We start from the raw sequence: 17,857 nt of genomic DNA, 5'->3' as shown, positions 1-17,857 counted from the left end.
TCAGAAATCGAAATTTAATTTCATAAAACATGTTTCTGGTCTAAATGTGAATGAATCATCAGTGCATATTATTCTATTTAAGTAAAAGTCTGTTAATGCAATCAACCAATAAAAAAAAAAGAAAATTAATTAATTATGTAATTTAGTTCATAAATAAACTCACCAAGGTTGCACATACTATTAGTTAAAAGTTAATTTAATCTAATTTCTTTTAGACGGCTGTTGTAGGTAATGCAGCCTTTCTTAAATCTAGTCAAAAGAATAGTAATTTAATGCTAAATATAATAAATGTAACAGCAATAATAGCAAAATGAAGACTTATTTGAAAAAGAATCATTTCCAGTGGGAAACATTAACTTGACCTTCGGCACATCATTCTGAAATGTAAAGTACGCTTTTCCCCCTCCGATCAATTCAATTAAGTCCTGTTTCACTCATTTTCAAATGACTCTAATTAAGAGGGTAATATATAACTGAGGTACAGAAGGGAGTGACACTGAAACATTATGCCATCTCAAAACATCAGTGATACTAAAAATACAGAGGGGATTCTGGGTAAAGCAATTTTGTTTATTCCACAGTTTCATCTAACCCAGAAAGTTTAATATCTCAACTGTCTGCAATCGCAGACTCATATCAAAGCACATCAGGGTATAACGCTTCCTAAAATTCACACATTACGCCAAGCTTAAACTTAAGAAGTTTTGAGATAAAAAATTCAGCTGGTTCTGTGTCTGATTCCATCAGGGACACAGACATGAAAATATTCAAACTTTAAAAGGAAACTGACTCTGTATCAAGCAGTGAAGATGCAGAGGATCATGTTGTAACCGTGCATAGTGCAAATACTGAGTGAAACATTATTGCATTTCTTAAAAATATATATTTTTTTACTGGCTATCACTTCACAATAAGGTCTAATTAGTTAAAGTTAAACACATTTGTTACACTGTTTCTTCTTCTTTATTAATGTTAGTTTAAAGAAAATACAGCTGTTTATTCATGGTCCATTAAATAATATTAACAAGTTTTTAACAATGCAAATTAAATTAAATTAACATAGATTAATACATTTTAGAACTGAACAAGCTTAGGGTTAGTGAAAGGCGCTTCACATATAGAACCATAAAGGGTTATCAGATGCTTCATATGTAGAACCTTAAAGGTACAATATGTAATAATTTTGTCCACTAAGGGTCGCTAGAAACCTATTCAAAACAAAGGCGTAGCTTGATGACGCCAAGTTTGAGAGTGGAATCTTGGGACATGTGGTCTCCATCTCAATGGATGGTGCAAAAGAATAGGGATTGGACTCAGGAAGAAATCATGTTCATGGATGTGATTATTAACGTTACTGTAGTATGAAGCAGAGCAGGAGCGAGTGTTGTGGAGCTGAACGAGCGACTGATCAACACACACCTCACGAGCAGCGGGACTTTTATTATGACACAGTCGCTCTGTTTATCATATTAGATACATTTGAGAGTGTTGAAAATGATGTTATAACGTTACTCTGTGCGTTCGCTCGGCGGCTGCTGTGAGACACTGTTACACACTGCTGTAAGATAGATCCATTTTACAATATCAGATTAAATGCTGGATGATTTTGTTGATAATTATCATGCAATTCATTTTAAAACGTATTGTATGATGGAGAAAATGCTGTAGTGATGTTAATAAAAAATAAAGCTGCATCTGGTTATGCTATGTTAGCTACTTCACAAAATAGTGTTTTTCTCTGAAGAAAATTTGATTTAAACAATAAGACTAAACGTGTTGAGCTATATAACAATAATTAGTTTTCTGTCTATAAACATATCAAAACAGTTGTCTATTAAAACATGTAATATATTAAAATGTCTTTGGTGTTTCCATGGTTTCTACAAAATCAAACCGGAAACCAAGGATAACGCGGGTATGACGCCAATGACAGGCGACTCCTCACACGTCCCGGAGCCTTGGTTAAAACTGCAATTTTCTCACAATTTACAAATAGTTGCAAACATTTGGGATATTGTAAGTACTCAAATGAACTAAATATATAACACTGGCCTAGTGTTTTTTGGATATTTTACTGCAAAAATATTACATATTGCACCTTTAAAGGGTTCGTCAGGCACTTCAAATGTAGAACCTTAAAGGGTTCCGTCATGCGGTTCATATTTAGAACTTTAAAAGTTCTATAAATGAAACATCCCATGGAACCCTTTAAGGTTCTAAATATGAACCTTATGTAGAACCTTAAAGTCAGGCGTTTCATGTATAGAACCATTCAAGGGTTCCATCATGAGATCATTTTATGGATTTAGTTTTTATTAATTATTTTTTCTTCTTTATTAATTCTCTTTTTAATCAGTATTCGTAAACATACTTTATCACCAAAAAATTTGAAATAACCTATTAAACATGAAAGTATTATGCAACCATTTAAGGCATTTCTCATTATACGTTCTTTAAAATTGATTTGATTATTCAGATTGATTATTGATTATGATTATTCAGTATTCGTAAACATACTTTATCACCAAAAAATTTGAAATAACCTATTAAACATGAAAGTATTATGCAACCATTTAAGGCATTTCTCATTATACGTTCTTTAAAATTGATTTGATTATTCAGATTGATTATTGATTATGATTATTCAGTATTCGTAAACATACTTTATCACCAAAAAATTTGAAATAACCTATTAAACATGAAAGTATTATGCAACCATTTAAGGCATTTCTCATTATATGTTCTTTAAAATTGAGTCAAGAAGTAGTATGGAACCCCACTGAAACTTTTTCGAAGATTGGCCTAAAAGAACGCAGCAGAATAACTTTTGGGACTGCCGTGTCATGAGAGAACCTTTATATAAATAAATTCACAGGGCAAAAAAAGACAGAAGTCATCTTTTGCGCGGCTCTATTTTCCCTTATATCACAAGCCCTATATACAGCAGAGGCAGTTATCTCCATTCTGTGATGCAGCACATATCAGGCGCTTTGAAGTCACAGCCAGTGGCCATCGCAAGAGAGTCGTAATGAAATCTTCAAACTGCTGCTAATTGCAGCTGTATCTGGAGTCTTTGCGAGGGCTGGAGAGAAACGAGGGAAATGAAGGCGAGAGACAGAGAGAGAGAGAGTTACAGAACAATGAGCACCACATAAATGCTGAGGGGACATCAGGGACAAACGCCACCGCAGCGAGAAAAAACAGACCATAAACAACAGCAAACTTCATCTCTAGCATATTTATAACGCAAACCCACACATCTGTGCGTGATTATTCTTTTTCAGATTTAATTAAATCAATTAAGAGTTATGGTCGTGCTGATACACGAGGGGCGGCCAGTCTTGAATAATGTGCATTATTAATTCAGACAATAAGGTCAAACCTTCACATTTAATAAAAGCAAACTAGGAGAATTCACCCAGTGAGGAGCAGGGAATTGTGGGATAGATTTCAGTGGCGTCTTTCATCCCATATTCTCAGTTCCCCTGTCACCTGTGCTGCCTATTTATAACTTGTAACCATAACAACAGCTGTATTGCTTTACAAATATAAAGTCAGAGAGCAGGACACTTTGCCTCAAAATAATGTTTACAACATCTTCATCTGGCAGAAATCATTAGATGAACAGAGAAAGAACAAAATAAGTCAGAAAAATGTGTGACACTCACTTCGTTTAGAAAACTCCCATGAAATTAAACCAAAAGAGGAGTGAAACCTTCAGAGATACAGAGACAAGAAAGATAAAAAGGCACGGTAACACTTTATAATAACTGCACGCTATGAAGCATTAGTTAAACATTAGTAAATAGTCAATTCATCATTTATAAAACATTAATAGACATTAGTAAGCCGTTTATAAATACAGCTATAAATGCATTCTTGATTTATAAGCATATCTATAATGTGTTTAATAATTGTATTTTCATACTTAAGTCCGGATGGAGCGCCGGCGCTCCCATTTGCGTGTCTCTCTTTAAGAGCCAATAAAAATTAAATCCATATAGGTAGCACAAAAATTCTTTTTGCATACAAAATCAGAGACTTTAAATATCATATCAAGCCTCCACTGCATACAAATATGTATATTTCACATGCTCATAACTTCATGAAAAGACAGATCATAGAAAATGGCACATCAATATTTAAAGCAGATTCTCATGATTAGAATGAATCCAAAATCATAGCACTCAAAAAATGGCTAGATGCATTAAAAAGATTAGATTCTGAGAAGTGCCTGTAAACTGGAGTTTACCGCCTGTTGGCGCCACCTGGCTGTGGAAAAAATGAATAACAATTTATTAAACTAAACTTTATGCTATCACCACGAAATTTGAACCAGATGCAGCTCACATGTAGGAGAGTTCATAAGATCATTTAAGAAGTGTAAGTAAATGATTAATAAAACATTTAAATGTAAGTTTATGCATCTTATTATTTATACATATAGTATTAGTTATTTAGTGTGTTAATAAATGCTTTATTAACACATATTCCTAGTGTCAAAACTACCTCAGTACTAACTTTAAAACAGAAAATCACTTGTTTTATAATTACCTGAATTAATCATGAATTGCAGTAGGAAAATGTGTTAATAAAGCATTTATTAACACACTAAGTAACTATTACTATACGCCTAAATAATATGTATAAATAGTTTATTAATCAATTACTTACACTTCCTAAATGATCTTATAAAACTGACAACTCCTAAATAACTGTTTTTTTTAAATAATGTAATACTTAATTTAGAGATGATAGTGTGAAAATACAATTATTAAACACATTATAGACATGCTTATAAGCATTTATAGTTGTATTTATAAACTGCCTACTAATGTCTATTAATGCTTTATAAGTGATGAATTAATCATTTACTAATACTTCATAGCATGCAGTTATTACACATTGTTACCATTTTTAGCTGAACTATCCCTTTAATGACAAGATAATGATTATAATAATTAAAAAGATACTAATTAACCAAACTCTCTAGTTTCTCTCCAAGAGACAGTGAGTTCATCTGTTCTTCCTTAACAAAGAGTCACAAACAGGGAGGATCGAACTCATCGAGGGCCAAGTGAAGGAAATAGAGTGAGAAGAATCTACTTTGCTTGTGCAGCGGCTGGTAATGGAAAGAGCGAGCGTGAAAGTGGACCGCTGTCATACGGAGCGCTGCCTCGGCCCGCCACGGCTAACAAGCATTTAGCTGACAATGGGTTAAAGCCAAAGGTTTGACGTCTCTCAACTTTCTCGGCTCACAGATACTTTAGTTGGACCTAATTGCTCTCCGAGGGACCAATCCTGCGGTCAGACCCGGCTGAACACGGAAAAGTGCATGCTGGGTAACCTTCACCTCTCCATAACACGGATCCATACCAGCAATATTCACAGTTTTGGACTAAATAATACGAGCGCTCCGTGATCACAGCAGCTGAGCTCACTCTTAATCCTGTTATTTTCCAGAAGAGATGAAAAACGATGTCTCAAGTCCCACGACACAAATTAAATCTCATAATCCTAAAATATTTCAAACTCCCTGGATTAAAGGGAGATGAAGAACTACAAAACACGTCAAACCAAATGAAAATCACATTTAAAATATGGCAAAACGCAAGTAGATTTTTTACATTTTTTGCAAGTGAAGGATGCATGACCATGTTAGATCGGATCTCCAGGATCTTTACAAGATCCCATCTGAAGAAATCCATTTAGTCTGATATTCAAAGCTGCATGTCTAACAGTAAGTCAGATTATCGCTTGATGCGTTGCTGTGTTATCAGTGTTCAGCCGCAACACTGGTTACTAGGGCTGAGTACTGACATAATTTCCACGATTCGATTCGATTTCTATTCACATGCTTGCGATTCAATTCCAATTTCAATTAGATTTTGATTATTTTGGATGCAGTATTTCAGTTTCAGCACATGGCAAATTTTCTAGAGGAAAAAAAAAATCTCTCAACTAATGCTGTAAACTACACGAGAGTCAGTTGGTACTTCTATAATAATATTGAAGGTTAAAATTAACTTATTCATATACAAACACTTAAATTACACTCAGTGTTTTTTGTAATAAAGTTTAGAATTACATAATCATATTTCTACTCCAATTCGTTTTTTGTTTTTGTTTTTTTTAAACATCTAAATGGCTGCTGTCATAACTAATTTATTTAATCATGCATTAAATATTGAAGAACACTAAAAATTATAATGAATATGTAACGGTGCATAGCTATATTTATCTTTCTAGAGTTCTCTTTTCTAGCTGACTAATGAGTTTATGGTCACTGAATATGTTTTTCGGAGGTAAATGTGACGTCACGTGACATTGTTTACAAGCTGTTTTATTGACGTCTTTCTGAGGTTGAAGCACTGATTGAGCGATTACACGAGACATGATACGGATTTCAGAAAGTTGTACTGTATATTTTAACATACCTTCAGATGTTCATGTTTATTTCGCTGTAACTGGTATTAAAGCGGAGGAGAGGATGATCACATGCTTCTCTTTAACTGAGGCGCTAAAGCGATCCGTCACGCCACATTAAACAGCGCCAAAACGGTATTTATTTTTTGAATCTCATAAGATGGACGTCATTTGAAATCTGAGACTTTGCTTCATATCAAAAGTAACAAAGATTATTGTGATTTATTGGATGGGAGGCGCTACATATTCTGCTCATTCATCAACTGAAAACAGATTAGACTAATTGATTCTTGGGATTTAAGAACTGATATCGGTTTGTAAAAATGAGAATCGATTAAAATCGAGAAATCACCCAGCCCTACTGTTTACATCATTTGCCCACTGTGGCACCGCCCCCACCAACATTTTGTTTTTTTAAAGTAATAAAAATCATTTAGTTCAGTTAGAGAACAGACACCACAATTAGAAACTGAACAGCGTGAGCCGAACAAGAGTTGCAGCAGGAGTTAGATTTCATTCATCACGAGAGTGTGGAGCGATGGCGATGGCGGAAATTTGCTTTCAAAGTTAAAAGCAAATGCCCCTATTTAAACGAGTTTGTCATTGTACGGTTTTGTTGTTTTTAATGAAGAATAATAATGAACCCACCATTCAAGAAATTGCCGCACACAAATTGGCGATAATTAGAAAGCGAAAGTAAAACGCGCACTGCCGCATGGGTATTCATAACTGTGTGTGGCCACTGGTGTGGAGCAAAGCGAGCATTTGAGTTTCCATATGAATTAATTGAAAACACTCGCTAAGCGCATAAGTGATTTAAAAGCCAGGTGGAAAAAGAAAGAAAAACTCCAACTCCCCCCACCCCGGTGATACCAATATTACCAGTGTTGACACACGTCGATTAACCGGTGGAAAAAAGTCAAGAAACAGCAAAACATAAATAAATAAATAAAATGAATGTTCATTATTTTTCCCATATTCTCCATTGTTGCAGCTCCTTTCTTCCCAGTCTGTCAGTAACACACTGTTTAGTTCCTGTCTCTATGAAGCCCCTCCTTCTGAAAAGCACAATGCGCTCTGATTGGTCAGCTTCAGCAGTGTGTTGTGATTGGTGTTTGGGAAATGTGTTTGAGTCGCAGGAGTGAGGAGCTGACTGACAAGACGATGGCAGAAGATTCGCTTTTGAAGATAAATGTAAAAGCGCCTATTTAAATGTGTCCCGCCCCTTACCATAACCGCCAGTTTCAACACACTACTAACTAACTCAAGCAGGCCCCACCCCTTTATTCTGTGCATGAATTATTTAAATGAGGAATATTTTGACGTGTTCGTTCCCAGAAAAAACTCAAGACTACAATGGTGGCGTTTCATAAACTGTGACTCTGATATAGAGAATAACTGGAACTTTGCAGAGCTTTTTCATGCTCAAACAGCAACATTACACACACAAAAAAAGATGAACTCAGATCCTTCAACCATGAAAAACCTGACCAATGCTAAGTGGTTGCAAACCTCTGCAAACGCAAGATGAAAACCCCCGTTTCGCCACATTGATTGCACTCCGCGTGAACTTTGAGGAAGATCAACTTTTCTCACCCGCTGTCATCAGCCAGCTTTCAGTTCTTCATGGTTTCAAACCTCATGAAACAGCAAACAAATCATCACCTCGACGTGAAGACAGATGCTTTAAAAAACTTCCACTTCATTTCTTTCACTTTTGAATATCTTCATCATCTGCTGCCTGGGGACAAGGCCAAGTTTGAGTTTCATTTTTACCACGTTCATTATTTGCTCTTGAAAATGTCTGCAGGATACGAGAACAAAAAAAAAAAAAAAAAAAAAAGCTTAGTCCTCGAGGAACAAAAGCAAACTTCATAACACATGAAGTTAAGAGAGACATTCATCAGCCTGCGGCTACGAGAGGAAGCAGGCTTCATCAGTCTGAGAAAGCAAGTCTACTAGTTCCTAACGCTCACGTTTGTCCTGCTTTAGTGCTACGTGACCGAATACAAATGCAGCATCTGTACCACCTCCCTTCAGCTCCAAAACAACTAGAACAACATTAGAACTGTTGTTGTGTGTAATCATCTCATTAAAGAATAAAAAATAGCATTTCTACACTTCCTTTCTTCTGTGCAATACAAAAGGAGATACTACAGATCATCCATGGTGCTCGTTCATGTCAAGATATGACAGCTATTTTGATGACTTGCAACCAATGATATTTGACCACAGACGTCGAAATGGGTGGAAATGGGTCATATTTGAATTGAAAATTGTCAATCATATGGTCATATTGGAGCTACATGATGGCAACTAAATGACTACAGTATTCATTTTCCTTTTCTTTAAGACAGTGGCCTTGACAATACGAGACCTCAGCAGACTGTCAAAGAGGCCTCAAGATGACTTAGAATGATTTAAAAGAAGACAAATCAATAAGCTAAAACAACTAAAAGTCAAGATATTTATTTATTTCACCAACTCAACCACTGATTTTTGTCTGTGAAGAACCAGGATACTTGGAAAACTTGGATATGTGAGGAAGCCTCATTTGAAAAGTATAATTTAGGTCATGTAATATAGTAACACTTTAGTTTAAGGTTCAATTCACACTATTAACTAGTTTCTTATTAGCATGCATATTACTAGGATTTTGGCTGTTTATTAATACTTATTAAGCACACATTAATGCCTTACTCTGCATGACCATATTCTAAATCCTATAATCCTAACCAACCTAACAACTACCTTACTAACTATTAATAAGCAGCAATTAGGAGTTTATTGAGGGGAAAAGTCATAGTTAATTGTTAGTTAATAATGAGAATTGGACCCTAAACTAAAGTGTGGCCATATATATATTTTTAATGTGATTCTGTCTAAAGAAATATGAAGTAAACATCAATATCTCTCTAAATGTGTACACTTTTGGACCAAAAGCACTGATGGAGGTTAGTAATCGCAAAAACACAAATAAATGGAATTTACATGCATATGAAATATCAATAAGTACCAATTTTGAATGTTGATTTCCCTGACAGAAATTACTGTTGCCGTAACCATTTTTTAAAATCAGTGGTCAAACATCGAAACTAGAGTCCTAAATCTTTCTAATGATACACATTTTGTCAAGATTAAATATGAATGTCATGGTAACAGTGAACGTAAACAACAAGCGTGCCACACAAGTCCTGAAAAGTGTAGCCAAAACATCTCGATCGCCCCCAGGTGGTTGGTCCCAGTATAGGTCATAAACTAAACAAAGGAGAAACTAAACAATCAAATTACACTTCAAATATTTTTGTTTCTGTCATTTTATGTAGTTTTTATCACACTGATGTAAGTGCAAGTTTTCGTTTTTTAAATAAGTTTGGGCTAAGTTGGTTATTTGATGCCATAACTGACAGCTTCTCTGAGCGAAGTAGTCACTGAGACACCAACAAACTTTTTTGGGGATTTTCGGGAGGAGATTGGAGCTTCGACTTTAATTTATATATTTCCATAACTGTTTATTTCACACTGACATAATGAGTTGTTCTGCATTAAACTTTACTAACTGATTCTGCGGGAGTGAGCCTTGATACTGCGGCTCGACTTCACGCTCACTACTGCGCAGACTCGGGTTCCAAGAAGTCAGCACCACATTTGGACATTGGTGGCTTCACCTCTACAATGGAAGAGACTGAATGTGCGTCGACCATATTTTTTTACAGTCTGTGGTAAACAACAGCAATCTTTGGCCGTTAATGGTCTTTGTGGGAAAAGTAAAGAAAATAAATGATCCTATGGAGGGAGAGCTTTGAATACTGTTGTGGACAATGAGAGGCCTTAAAGACAAAAACAATGAGATTCACTGCTTTAAGATGAAGCAAATCGATTGATTGTTATCCTCTCATGTTTCTCATGTTTTCAGTAAACTCATGTTCTCCAAATGTCCTCTAACACATGATGAAAACACCTATGACATCAGCACTGCTGCTAAGCCTCTGTGCATTTCATTACCAAACTATCCCACCACACACATCCATGATTCAAAGGAGTTAAAAAATGAATTAAGTTTCCAGCATTGTGCAGCGATGAGAGGCTTCTCCACTGCGCCCAGTCCTGCAACAAAACTCAATTTGAATCGATTCTGTGTCTCAAATCCTGGATGGTTTTTCCCACGGGATGCAGCAGCATGTGTGTGGCCACTAATGCGAGAGATTTTTTGTTTTTTTATCAGGCTCGTCTTCAGCTTCAGCTCTGAGATGTGAGGTGGACCACACAGCTGCACTAACAAACAAAACGCACTAAAAATGCAAAATCAGGATGTGTTACATCCTAAAAAGGGTTTTCATTTAATTAGTTGTGCTTGCAGAGTGTTGCCATGGCAAGCACCGCTCAACACAATGCCCTCAGAAAATATAGCATTAATTCATTATTTACTGTATATATCATTTCTACATTTACTCCAAAGCCAAGAAGTGATCCTATGTTGTCAAATAGCAACTAAAACTGAGATATTTTTATTTCTAAAAAGCAATAAATGAGTTTTTGCGGCGGATTTCTGTGCCATTCCCACTGAGGGGCCTCAGCTGCTTCATTTAATTAGTAATTACAAATGTAATGAAGCAAAATGAGTGTTAAAAATGAGCGTTAATTCTGTAAGACATGATGAAATGTGATGCATTGGAAAAAAAGAAAGGCTGCATCTGGAATCGCACACAGTATGTCACAGAAGTAGTATGTCTGAATTCACAGTACTCATAAAACAGTAGGTGAAATGTCCTACTTCTTCCAGCAAAATTCTGAAGTGAGCATACGATGGAGACTTTACTATCCCATGAGGCCACGGGAGAGGATTTGTGAATGGCAGTGAAGTGATGCAACTGGTAGGTCACATGACAGTGACAACATAGCGAATATAGTATGTCCGGACTACATTCAAACTACACACATTCATATTATATAGAACATACTTTTTTTTAGCATGCAAGAATTAATTACTTATTCAAAATAAGTACCTACTCAAGAGTATGTGATTTCAGAAACAGCCATCATCTATGCTGTGCTGCGTTTATTTATTAACTTCATGTGTTTGTGGATGTTCATTTAAATTATGTCGCAATGTTCTGTTCTTCAAACAACAGAAAAAATTCTGCAAAATTTCAGTTTTGGTCCATCCAGATGTAAAATCTATTGAATAATCTAAATACAGTGTTGGGGGTAATGCATTACAAGTAACTTGAGTTATGTAATCAGATTACTTTTTCAAGTAACTAGTAAGAAATGCATTACTTTTTAAATTTACAACAAAATATCTAAGTTCCTTTTTCACATTTATTGACTGACAGCTCTCCTGTTCAGAGAAATAAAGTGCAGAGGTGTTGTGCAATTCCTCAAAATTAATTAAAAGAGTGAAATGCAATCTCAGAATTTTATGCAAACCTGTAATAATTAACTATATTAACCCTCTGGGGTACTTAATTTATGGGTCACACTCAGGAGTAAAAAATTTGAGTAAAATCAATGAAATATATTTTTGTTCAATAATATTTTTTCTTTTCTTTTTTGGTGTTTTGAGATAATTTTATGATTTATAATTAATATTTATGCAATAATTATGACAATTTTTTTCCCATTGAATATAATAGAAAATGTATGTATATATATATATATATATATATATATATATATATATATATATATATATATATATATATATATATATATATATATATATATATATATATATATATATATATATATATTTTTTTTTTTTTTTTTTTATTAAATTACACACATATACTTTATGCATTTAATCTCACTTTATTCACCAATGTCTTTGCTGCTGACTTCAATGATCTAATTCAACCATACTAATAAGCAAAAATGAATTTAGATTAGATTTAGAAATAAGTGTGTTGCACAGCTGAAAGGTTTGTTTGAGCTGCGCCCTCTACTGTACAGGTGTGAATATGCATTTCCTTCAGACTGAAGCTTATTTATTTAACTTTTTGTGTGAAAGTGCATTAACATTAGCCAAAAATAGTACTTTTTTGATATTAAAAAACAAGCAAGCCCAGCTCGGGTGAGAAAAAGTAACATAAAAGTAATGTAACATCACTTTTCATTAAAAGTAACTAAGTGATACAATATTGTAATGCATTACTTTTAAAAGTAACTTCCCCCAACACTGCACACTACTGTTCAAAAGTTTGGGGTCAGTAAGTGTTTTTTTCCTGAAAGAAGTTGATTCTTTTGTTCAGGAAGGATGCATTAAATTTATCAAAAGTGACAGTAAAGACATATTGTTACAAAATGCTACAAAATATTCTATTTCAAATAAATGCTGTTTCAAAGTATCCTGAAAAATTAAATCTATCATTGTTTCCACTAAAATATGACTGTTTTCAATATTGATAATAATTATAAATGTTTTGTGAGCATCAAATCATCATATTAGAATGATTTCTGAAGGATCATGTGACACTGAAGACTGGAGTAATGATGCTGAAAATTCAGCTTTGATCACAGGAATAAATTACATTTTACTATATATTCACATAGAAAACAGTTATTTTAAATAGTTAATAATATATATTAATATAATATAATATTTCACTATTTTTACTGTATTTTTGATCAATTAAATGCAGTCTCTGGTGTGCATAAGAGTTGCACTTGAGAAACTTGTTTGCAAACTTTTACGAAACAAGCCAAGACCACTTGGAGAAAAAAGCTGAAGATGTTTCCCCTCACTTATCCCTAGTGAGCGTGTGAGTAAATCTGACCACTGCTGTACTGATGTGAGTCGCTGCCTGACATGACCTTGCCTGCGGTTTTGTCCTGTCCTGTCCTGTCACACACACACACACACACACACACACACACACACACACACACACACACACACACACACACACACACACACACACACACACACACACACCTGTTCGCCACAATCTCTCTCATTATGTCCAGTCATAGTGAGTCACTGGCCCCTAATGGCCTAATGCGACTGTATGACACATAACGGTGCTCAAAGCATCTCTCACATTAAAAACCTTCATGATCCCTGCAGGAAACTGACATTCACAGGAAAAAAGAAAGTTAGGAGGAAATTGGACGGAAATTGGCTTCTCCTGAGAGATGAATGCAGAGGTGTGGAGTGATGTTACGAGAGAAGGTCACATCCCAGCATGCACTTGGGGCGAACAGAGCTGAAAGGGAAGATGTCATTAGAGGAAGTAGATCATGCATCACAATCTCGGAAGGTCTGGACAAAGCCACTGTTGCACGGACCGCTTCGAGACCTCCGGACGCCACTGCGGTGCTTCTTTAGAGGACAAAACAAGTGGAGGGAGTCGGTCTTATCTTACAGTTCTCGACCGGCAGATACTGAGAGAAAATCCCTGTAAAAATCTGCAGCTTATCAGAGCTTTTGTTTGGAGAGGAGAGAACCGGTCGGCTGGTCTTATCAGACACAAAACACTATCAAAGCTAGAAGATCAACGCCTCACACAGATTGCAAACTGCAGAGTGGAAGAAGACTAAAGCTCAACTACAAGATACTCATTATATAACATGGTTACATTTTTGGATAACAAATACAGTAAAAACTGCAGTTTCATAAAACAAGGGTCAATGCAACAAAAAAAGATGAACATGACGGCACATGCTAGTGGATGAGTTGAATCAACTCCACAATAGACTTGTGCCGATATTCGGTAATGCGATAAATCGTGATAATGAATATGCACGATATTGTAATCGTCGGCACTTCAGAATACCGTAAATAATAATTTATTACCAATTATTAATTTTTTATAAGACAATTAAGAATACTTTACCCATCAATCAACACCGCTGTATTCTGCGTCAAAAGGACACGCACTCAGATGTAAACAATCCCAACGTGCACGAGAAGCACATGGCGGAACCAGTGAAGGAGACGAGCTGAATGAAAGTGCGCGTTCACTCTCTGACAGCAGAGGGCGCTGATGGAACAGCAGCGTGCAGCGGTTACCACGGAAACCGTGCAAACAAAGTAACTGCGCTAGTGAAGTTTTTAAAATGCTTCAAACAGACATTCATTTTTTTGTAATCTCAGTGTTCATCACAGCACCAAATACTGAATACTTGAAGACTTAAAAAAGACTTAAAAGGATATTTATTTTCAAACCTAAACATTTTTATATTTTAATCTGGACTACAACATGCCCTAATGATTAGAAATGTTCTTATTATTTGTTATTGTTCAGTAACACTTTGAAAACATACAGCTTCATTAGTTAACATGTTAATTCATTATCACTAAACTGACAATAAAAATACTTATAACGTATTAATTATTATTAATTAATGTTAACTTCTTAGTTACTATTTAATAACATTACTAAAATCAAAATAACTTATTTAATGGACCTGAGATAAAACTAACAATGATCAGGTGTGTTTCTAAACTAACATTAACAAAAAATAACTCTTTCTGTAACAAATGTAGCTATTGCTCAATCTTAGTTCATGCATTAAATAGAGTAAAGTGTTATCTGTTGTTCTTTATAGCCTTCTTTTGCATTTTAATCTGTTTGAAAATTTCAGTCAGAGTTGCTTTTGTTTTATTACAAAAAGAGTTCTTAAACCTGTTAAAACTATGACAAAAATGGTTTTGCAACTTATTTTAATATTGTGATAATAGCGTATACTGTGATAAAAGCTTCATAAATTAATCGCAACATGAAAATTTGATACCGTCACATGCCTACTCGACAGCAACTACATCAATTTATCCACTAACCATTCAGAAACGTCTAAAAGTTGTAACTTCTTCTTGAGTCTCTCCATCAGTGTCGACTCCGGTTTGAACAATGTAAGGCTGAACACTTTCCTCATTTTGGCTGTGTGAGATTCTCCAGCTTTGTTGTTGTTGAGCTGTTAAAGCTCCGCCCTCTTCTGGAAAGCGGAAATCATTTGCATTTAAAGGGACACACACAAAAATGGCGTGTTTTTGCTCAAATTTGACAAGCTATAATAAATGATCTGTGGGGTATTTTGAGCTGAAACTTCACAGACACATTCTGTGGGACACCAGAGACTTAGATCACATAATTTACATGAACTTTCTAAACAGAATCAATAAAATCAATCTGGTGGATTTCAATGAGGCGGGATGTAGAGTTTACAAAACAACAACAACAACAACAATGCTAGACTGACACAAAACAGATGTTTTTGGATGTTAATGAGGACCTATTATGCCCTTTTTCAAAGTCTTGATGTTGTTTTTGTGCTCAACCTGTTCTAGTATTCATGCTTGAATGTTGATTATTTTCAGCTCCTCTCTTCCCAGTCTGTCATTAACACTCTGTTTAGTTCCTGTCTCTATGAAGCCCCTCCTTCTGAAAAGCACACTGTGCCCTGATTGGCCCGCTGGAGAAGTGTGAAATGTCCAACCCCTTACCATAACCGCCCGTTTCAACTACCTCAACCAGGCTCCACCCCTTTATTCTGCATATTAATTATTTAAATGAGAACTATTGTGACATGGACAGGTATGGTAAAGCAGATACTTTGTTCTGTTCTCAGTGGAAACGTGGGCTGGTTCTGAGAGCGAGTTCACAGGAAAATGGTGTGACTTTCTTCATTAGACTTCACTCCAGGAAAAAGGATTTAATCAGACCACCCGAGACAGCTCAATCAATCAGTCAAATCAATCAATCAATCAATACTCACCTCTCCATCTCATACTCTTTCAGGCCCGGCTTCACACGTTTCATCACCTACAAGGAAACACACACTGAAATCAGATAAGAGTGCTTTACAAAATATTCAATTAGCCATCCATCTCCATCATCACACTGAGCGATTCCCTTTCCCCTCTCCAGATAAAGTCTAATAATCTCAATGAACTCTCGCCGGCAGTCGGAGCGCACAGACGGCAACAAGAGCCGCAGAATGGCTCTGAAAATGACCAGCAATTGCCTTCAAATTACAGAACGACTCATCCATTTGATGAGATAACAGTCATTTGCAGCACGGCAGAGAGAAATGAGGGAGAGCGTGTGTCGAGGGCGGATTAGAGGGGCTGTTTGATGATTGCAGGTTAGGAAGCTTTTATTTTAATCGAGAGTCTGAGTCACACCGCACAGCAGCACTGAAGGATCCCCGGGAGACTGCGGAGATCAGGTTGTTTCAAATAATGGCAGTATGTTGGGTGACAGAGGTAATATGATACTTATAGGCATAAAGAATAAGATTTTTTTTTCAGCAAGGATGCATTCAATTGATCAAAAGTGACAGTAAAGACAGTTGTAATGTTACAAAATATTCAATTTCAAATAAATGCTGTTCTTTTGAACATTCTATTCATCAAAGAATACTAAATATGAATACTAAATACTAAATAAAAAAATAAATGCATCACAGTTTGCATTTGCATTTTCAACAATGATTCTTGAGCAGCAAATCAGCATATTAAAATGATTTCTGTAAGGTCACGTGACACTGAATGATCCTGAAAATTCAGCTTTGATCACAGAAATAAATTACATTTTATTATATATTCACATAGAAAACAGTTGTATTAAATTGAAAAAATATTTTGTGATTTGTACAGTATTTTTGATCAAATTAATGCAGCTTTGTTGAGCAGAAGAGACTCAAAAACATTAAAAAAACAACTTTTGAGAGTTCAGTTCTATTAGATACATTCATAATGAAAATGTTTAATTGATATTGTAATAATATTTCACAATATTATAATTTTTACCGTTTCATTCTGAGAAAAAAGAGCAAAAAATTATCACTTGACACGTCTGGCGCTGCATTAGACGGTCTCCTGAGAGAGATCACCTGTCGCAGGTGAACAGGGACCGGTTCGGCACCGCAGCGCTGGGAGTTTGGGAGGGACGGGAATGAGCGGCGATGAGCGGCTCAGGTGTCGAGCATTGGGTTTTAATGACGTCCCACGAGAGGGACAGGAGGAGAGTGGCGAAACGGATAGACACGTTCATGATAGCTTCTCATTTGTCCCTCTATGTTCTTCCTGTGCTGAATATAAATAACTCATTAACCATATAAAAAGGTCCAGAGTGTTCTGAAGCATCTTCTGTCAGATTAGGAAAGCAGTCAGAGTTTCTACAAGTGACAAGAAACCCAATGGAATACATACAGTTATTGAATTCAGAGCTACATTAATGTAATCCAAAAGGAAATTGATTTTTAACAACAACGTATAAACCGTTAAAGACAGGCTTACTGTGAGCTGCGAGGTTGTTAATCGATGGTATTTGATTCCGTTGAAGCCGTCAGCCAGCATTATTTCAGCTTAGTTTAAAAATAATCATGCTTAACTGTGGAATTCCTGGCAAAAAAACGACATTTCCCATAATGCTGTACAGAAAATTACACCAATCCAATGCCAAATTAGCTCCGCCCACTCCCATTA

General features: G+C 35.6%; 1 protein-coding gene across 1 annotated transcript in view; it reads right to left on the bottom strand.

The window, feature by feature from the left end:
* Positions 1-17,857, bottom strand: part of LOC137023486 (xaa-Pro dipeptidase-like) — a 73,672-nt gene that overhangs the window by 20,250 nt on the left and 35,565 nt on the right. Inside the window, exon 9 of the mRNA XM_067390659.1 lies at positions 16,144-16,190. Coding sequence (XP_067246760.1) covers positions 16,144-16,190 — 47 coding nt within the window. The remainder of the gene's footprint in view (positions 1-16,143; positions 16,191-17,857) is intronic.

Source organism: Chanodichthys erythropterus, chromosome 7, assembly GCF_024489055.1.
Source record: "Chanodichthys erythropterus isolate Z2021 chromosome 7, ASM2448905v1, whole genome shotgun sequence".
NCBI classification, from domain to species: domain Eukaryota; kingdom Metazoa; phylum Chordata; class Actinopteri; order Cypriniformes; family Xenocyprididae; genus Chanodichthys; species Chanodichthys erythropterus.
Note: the sequence above shows the minus strand (reverse complement) of the source record. Positions and strands in the feature narration are given on the sequence as shown.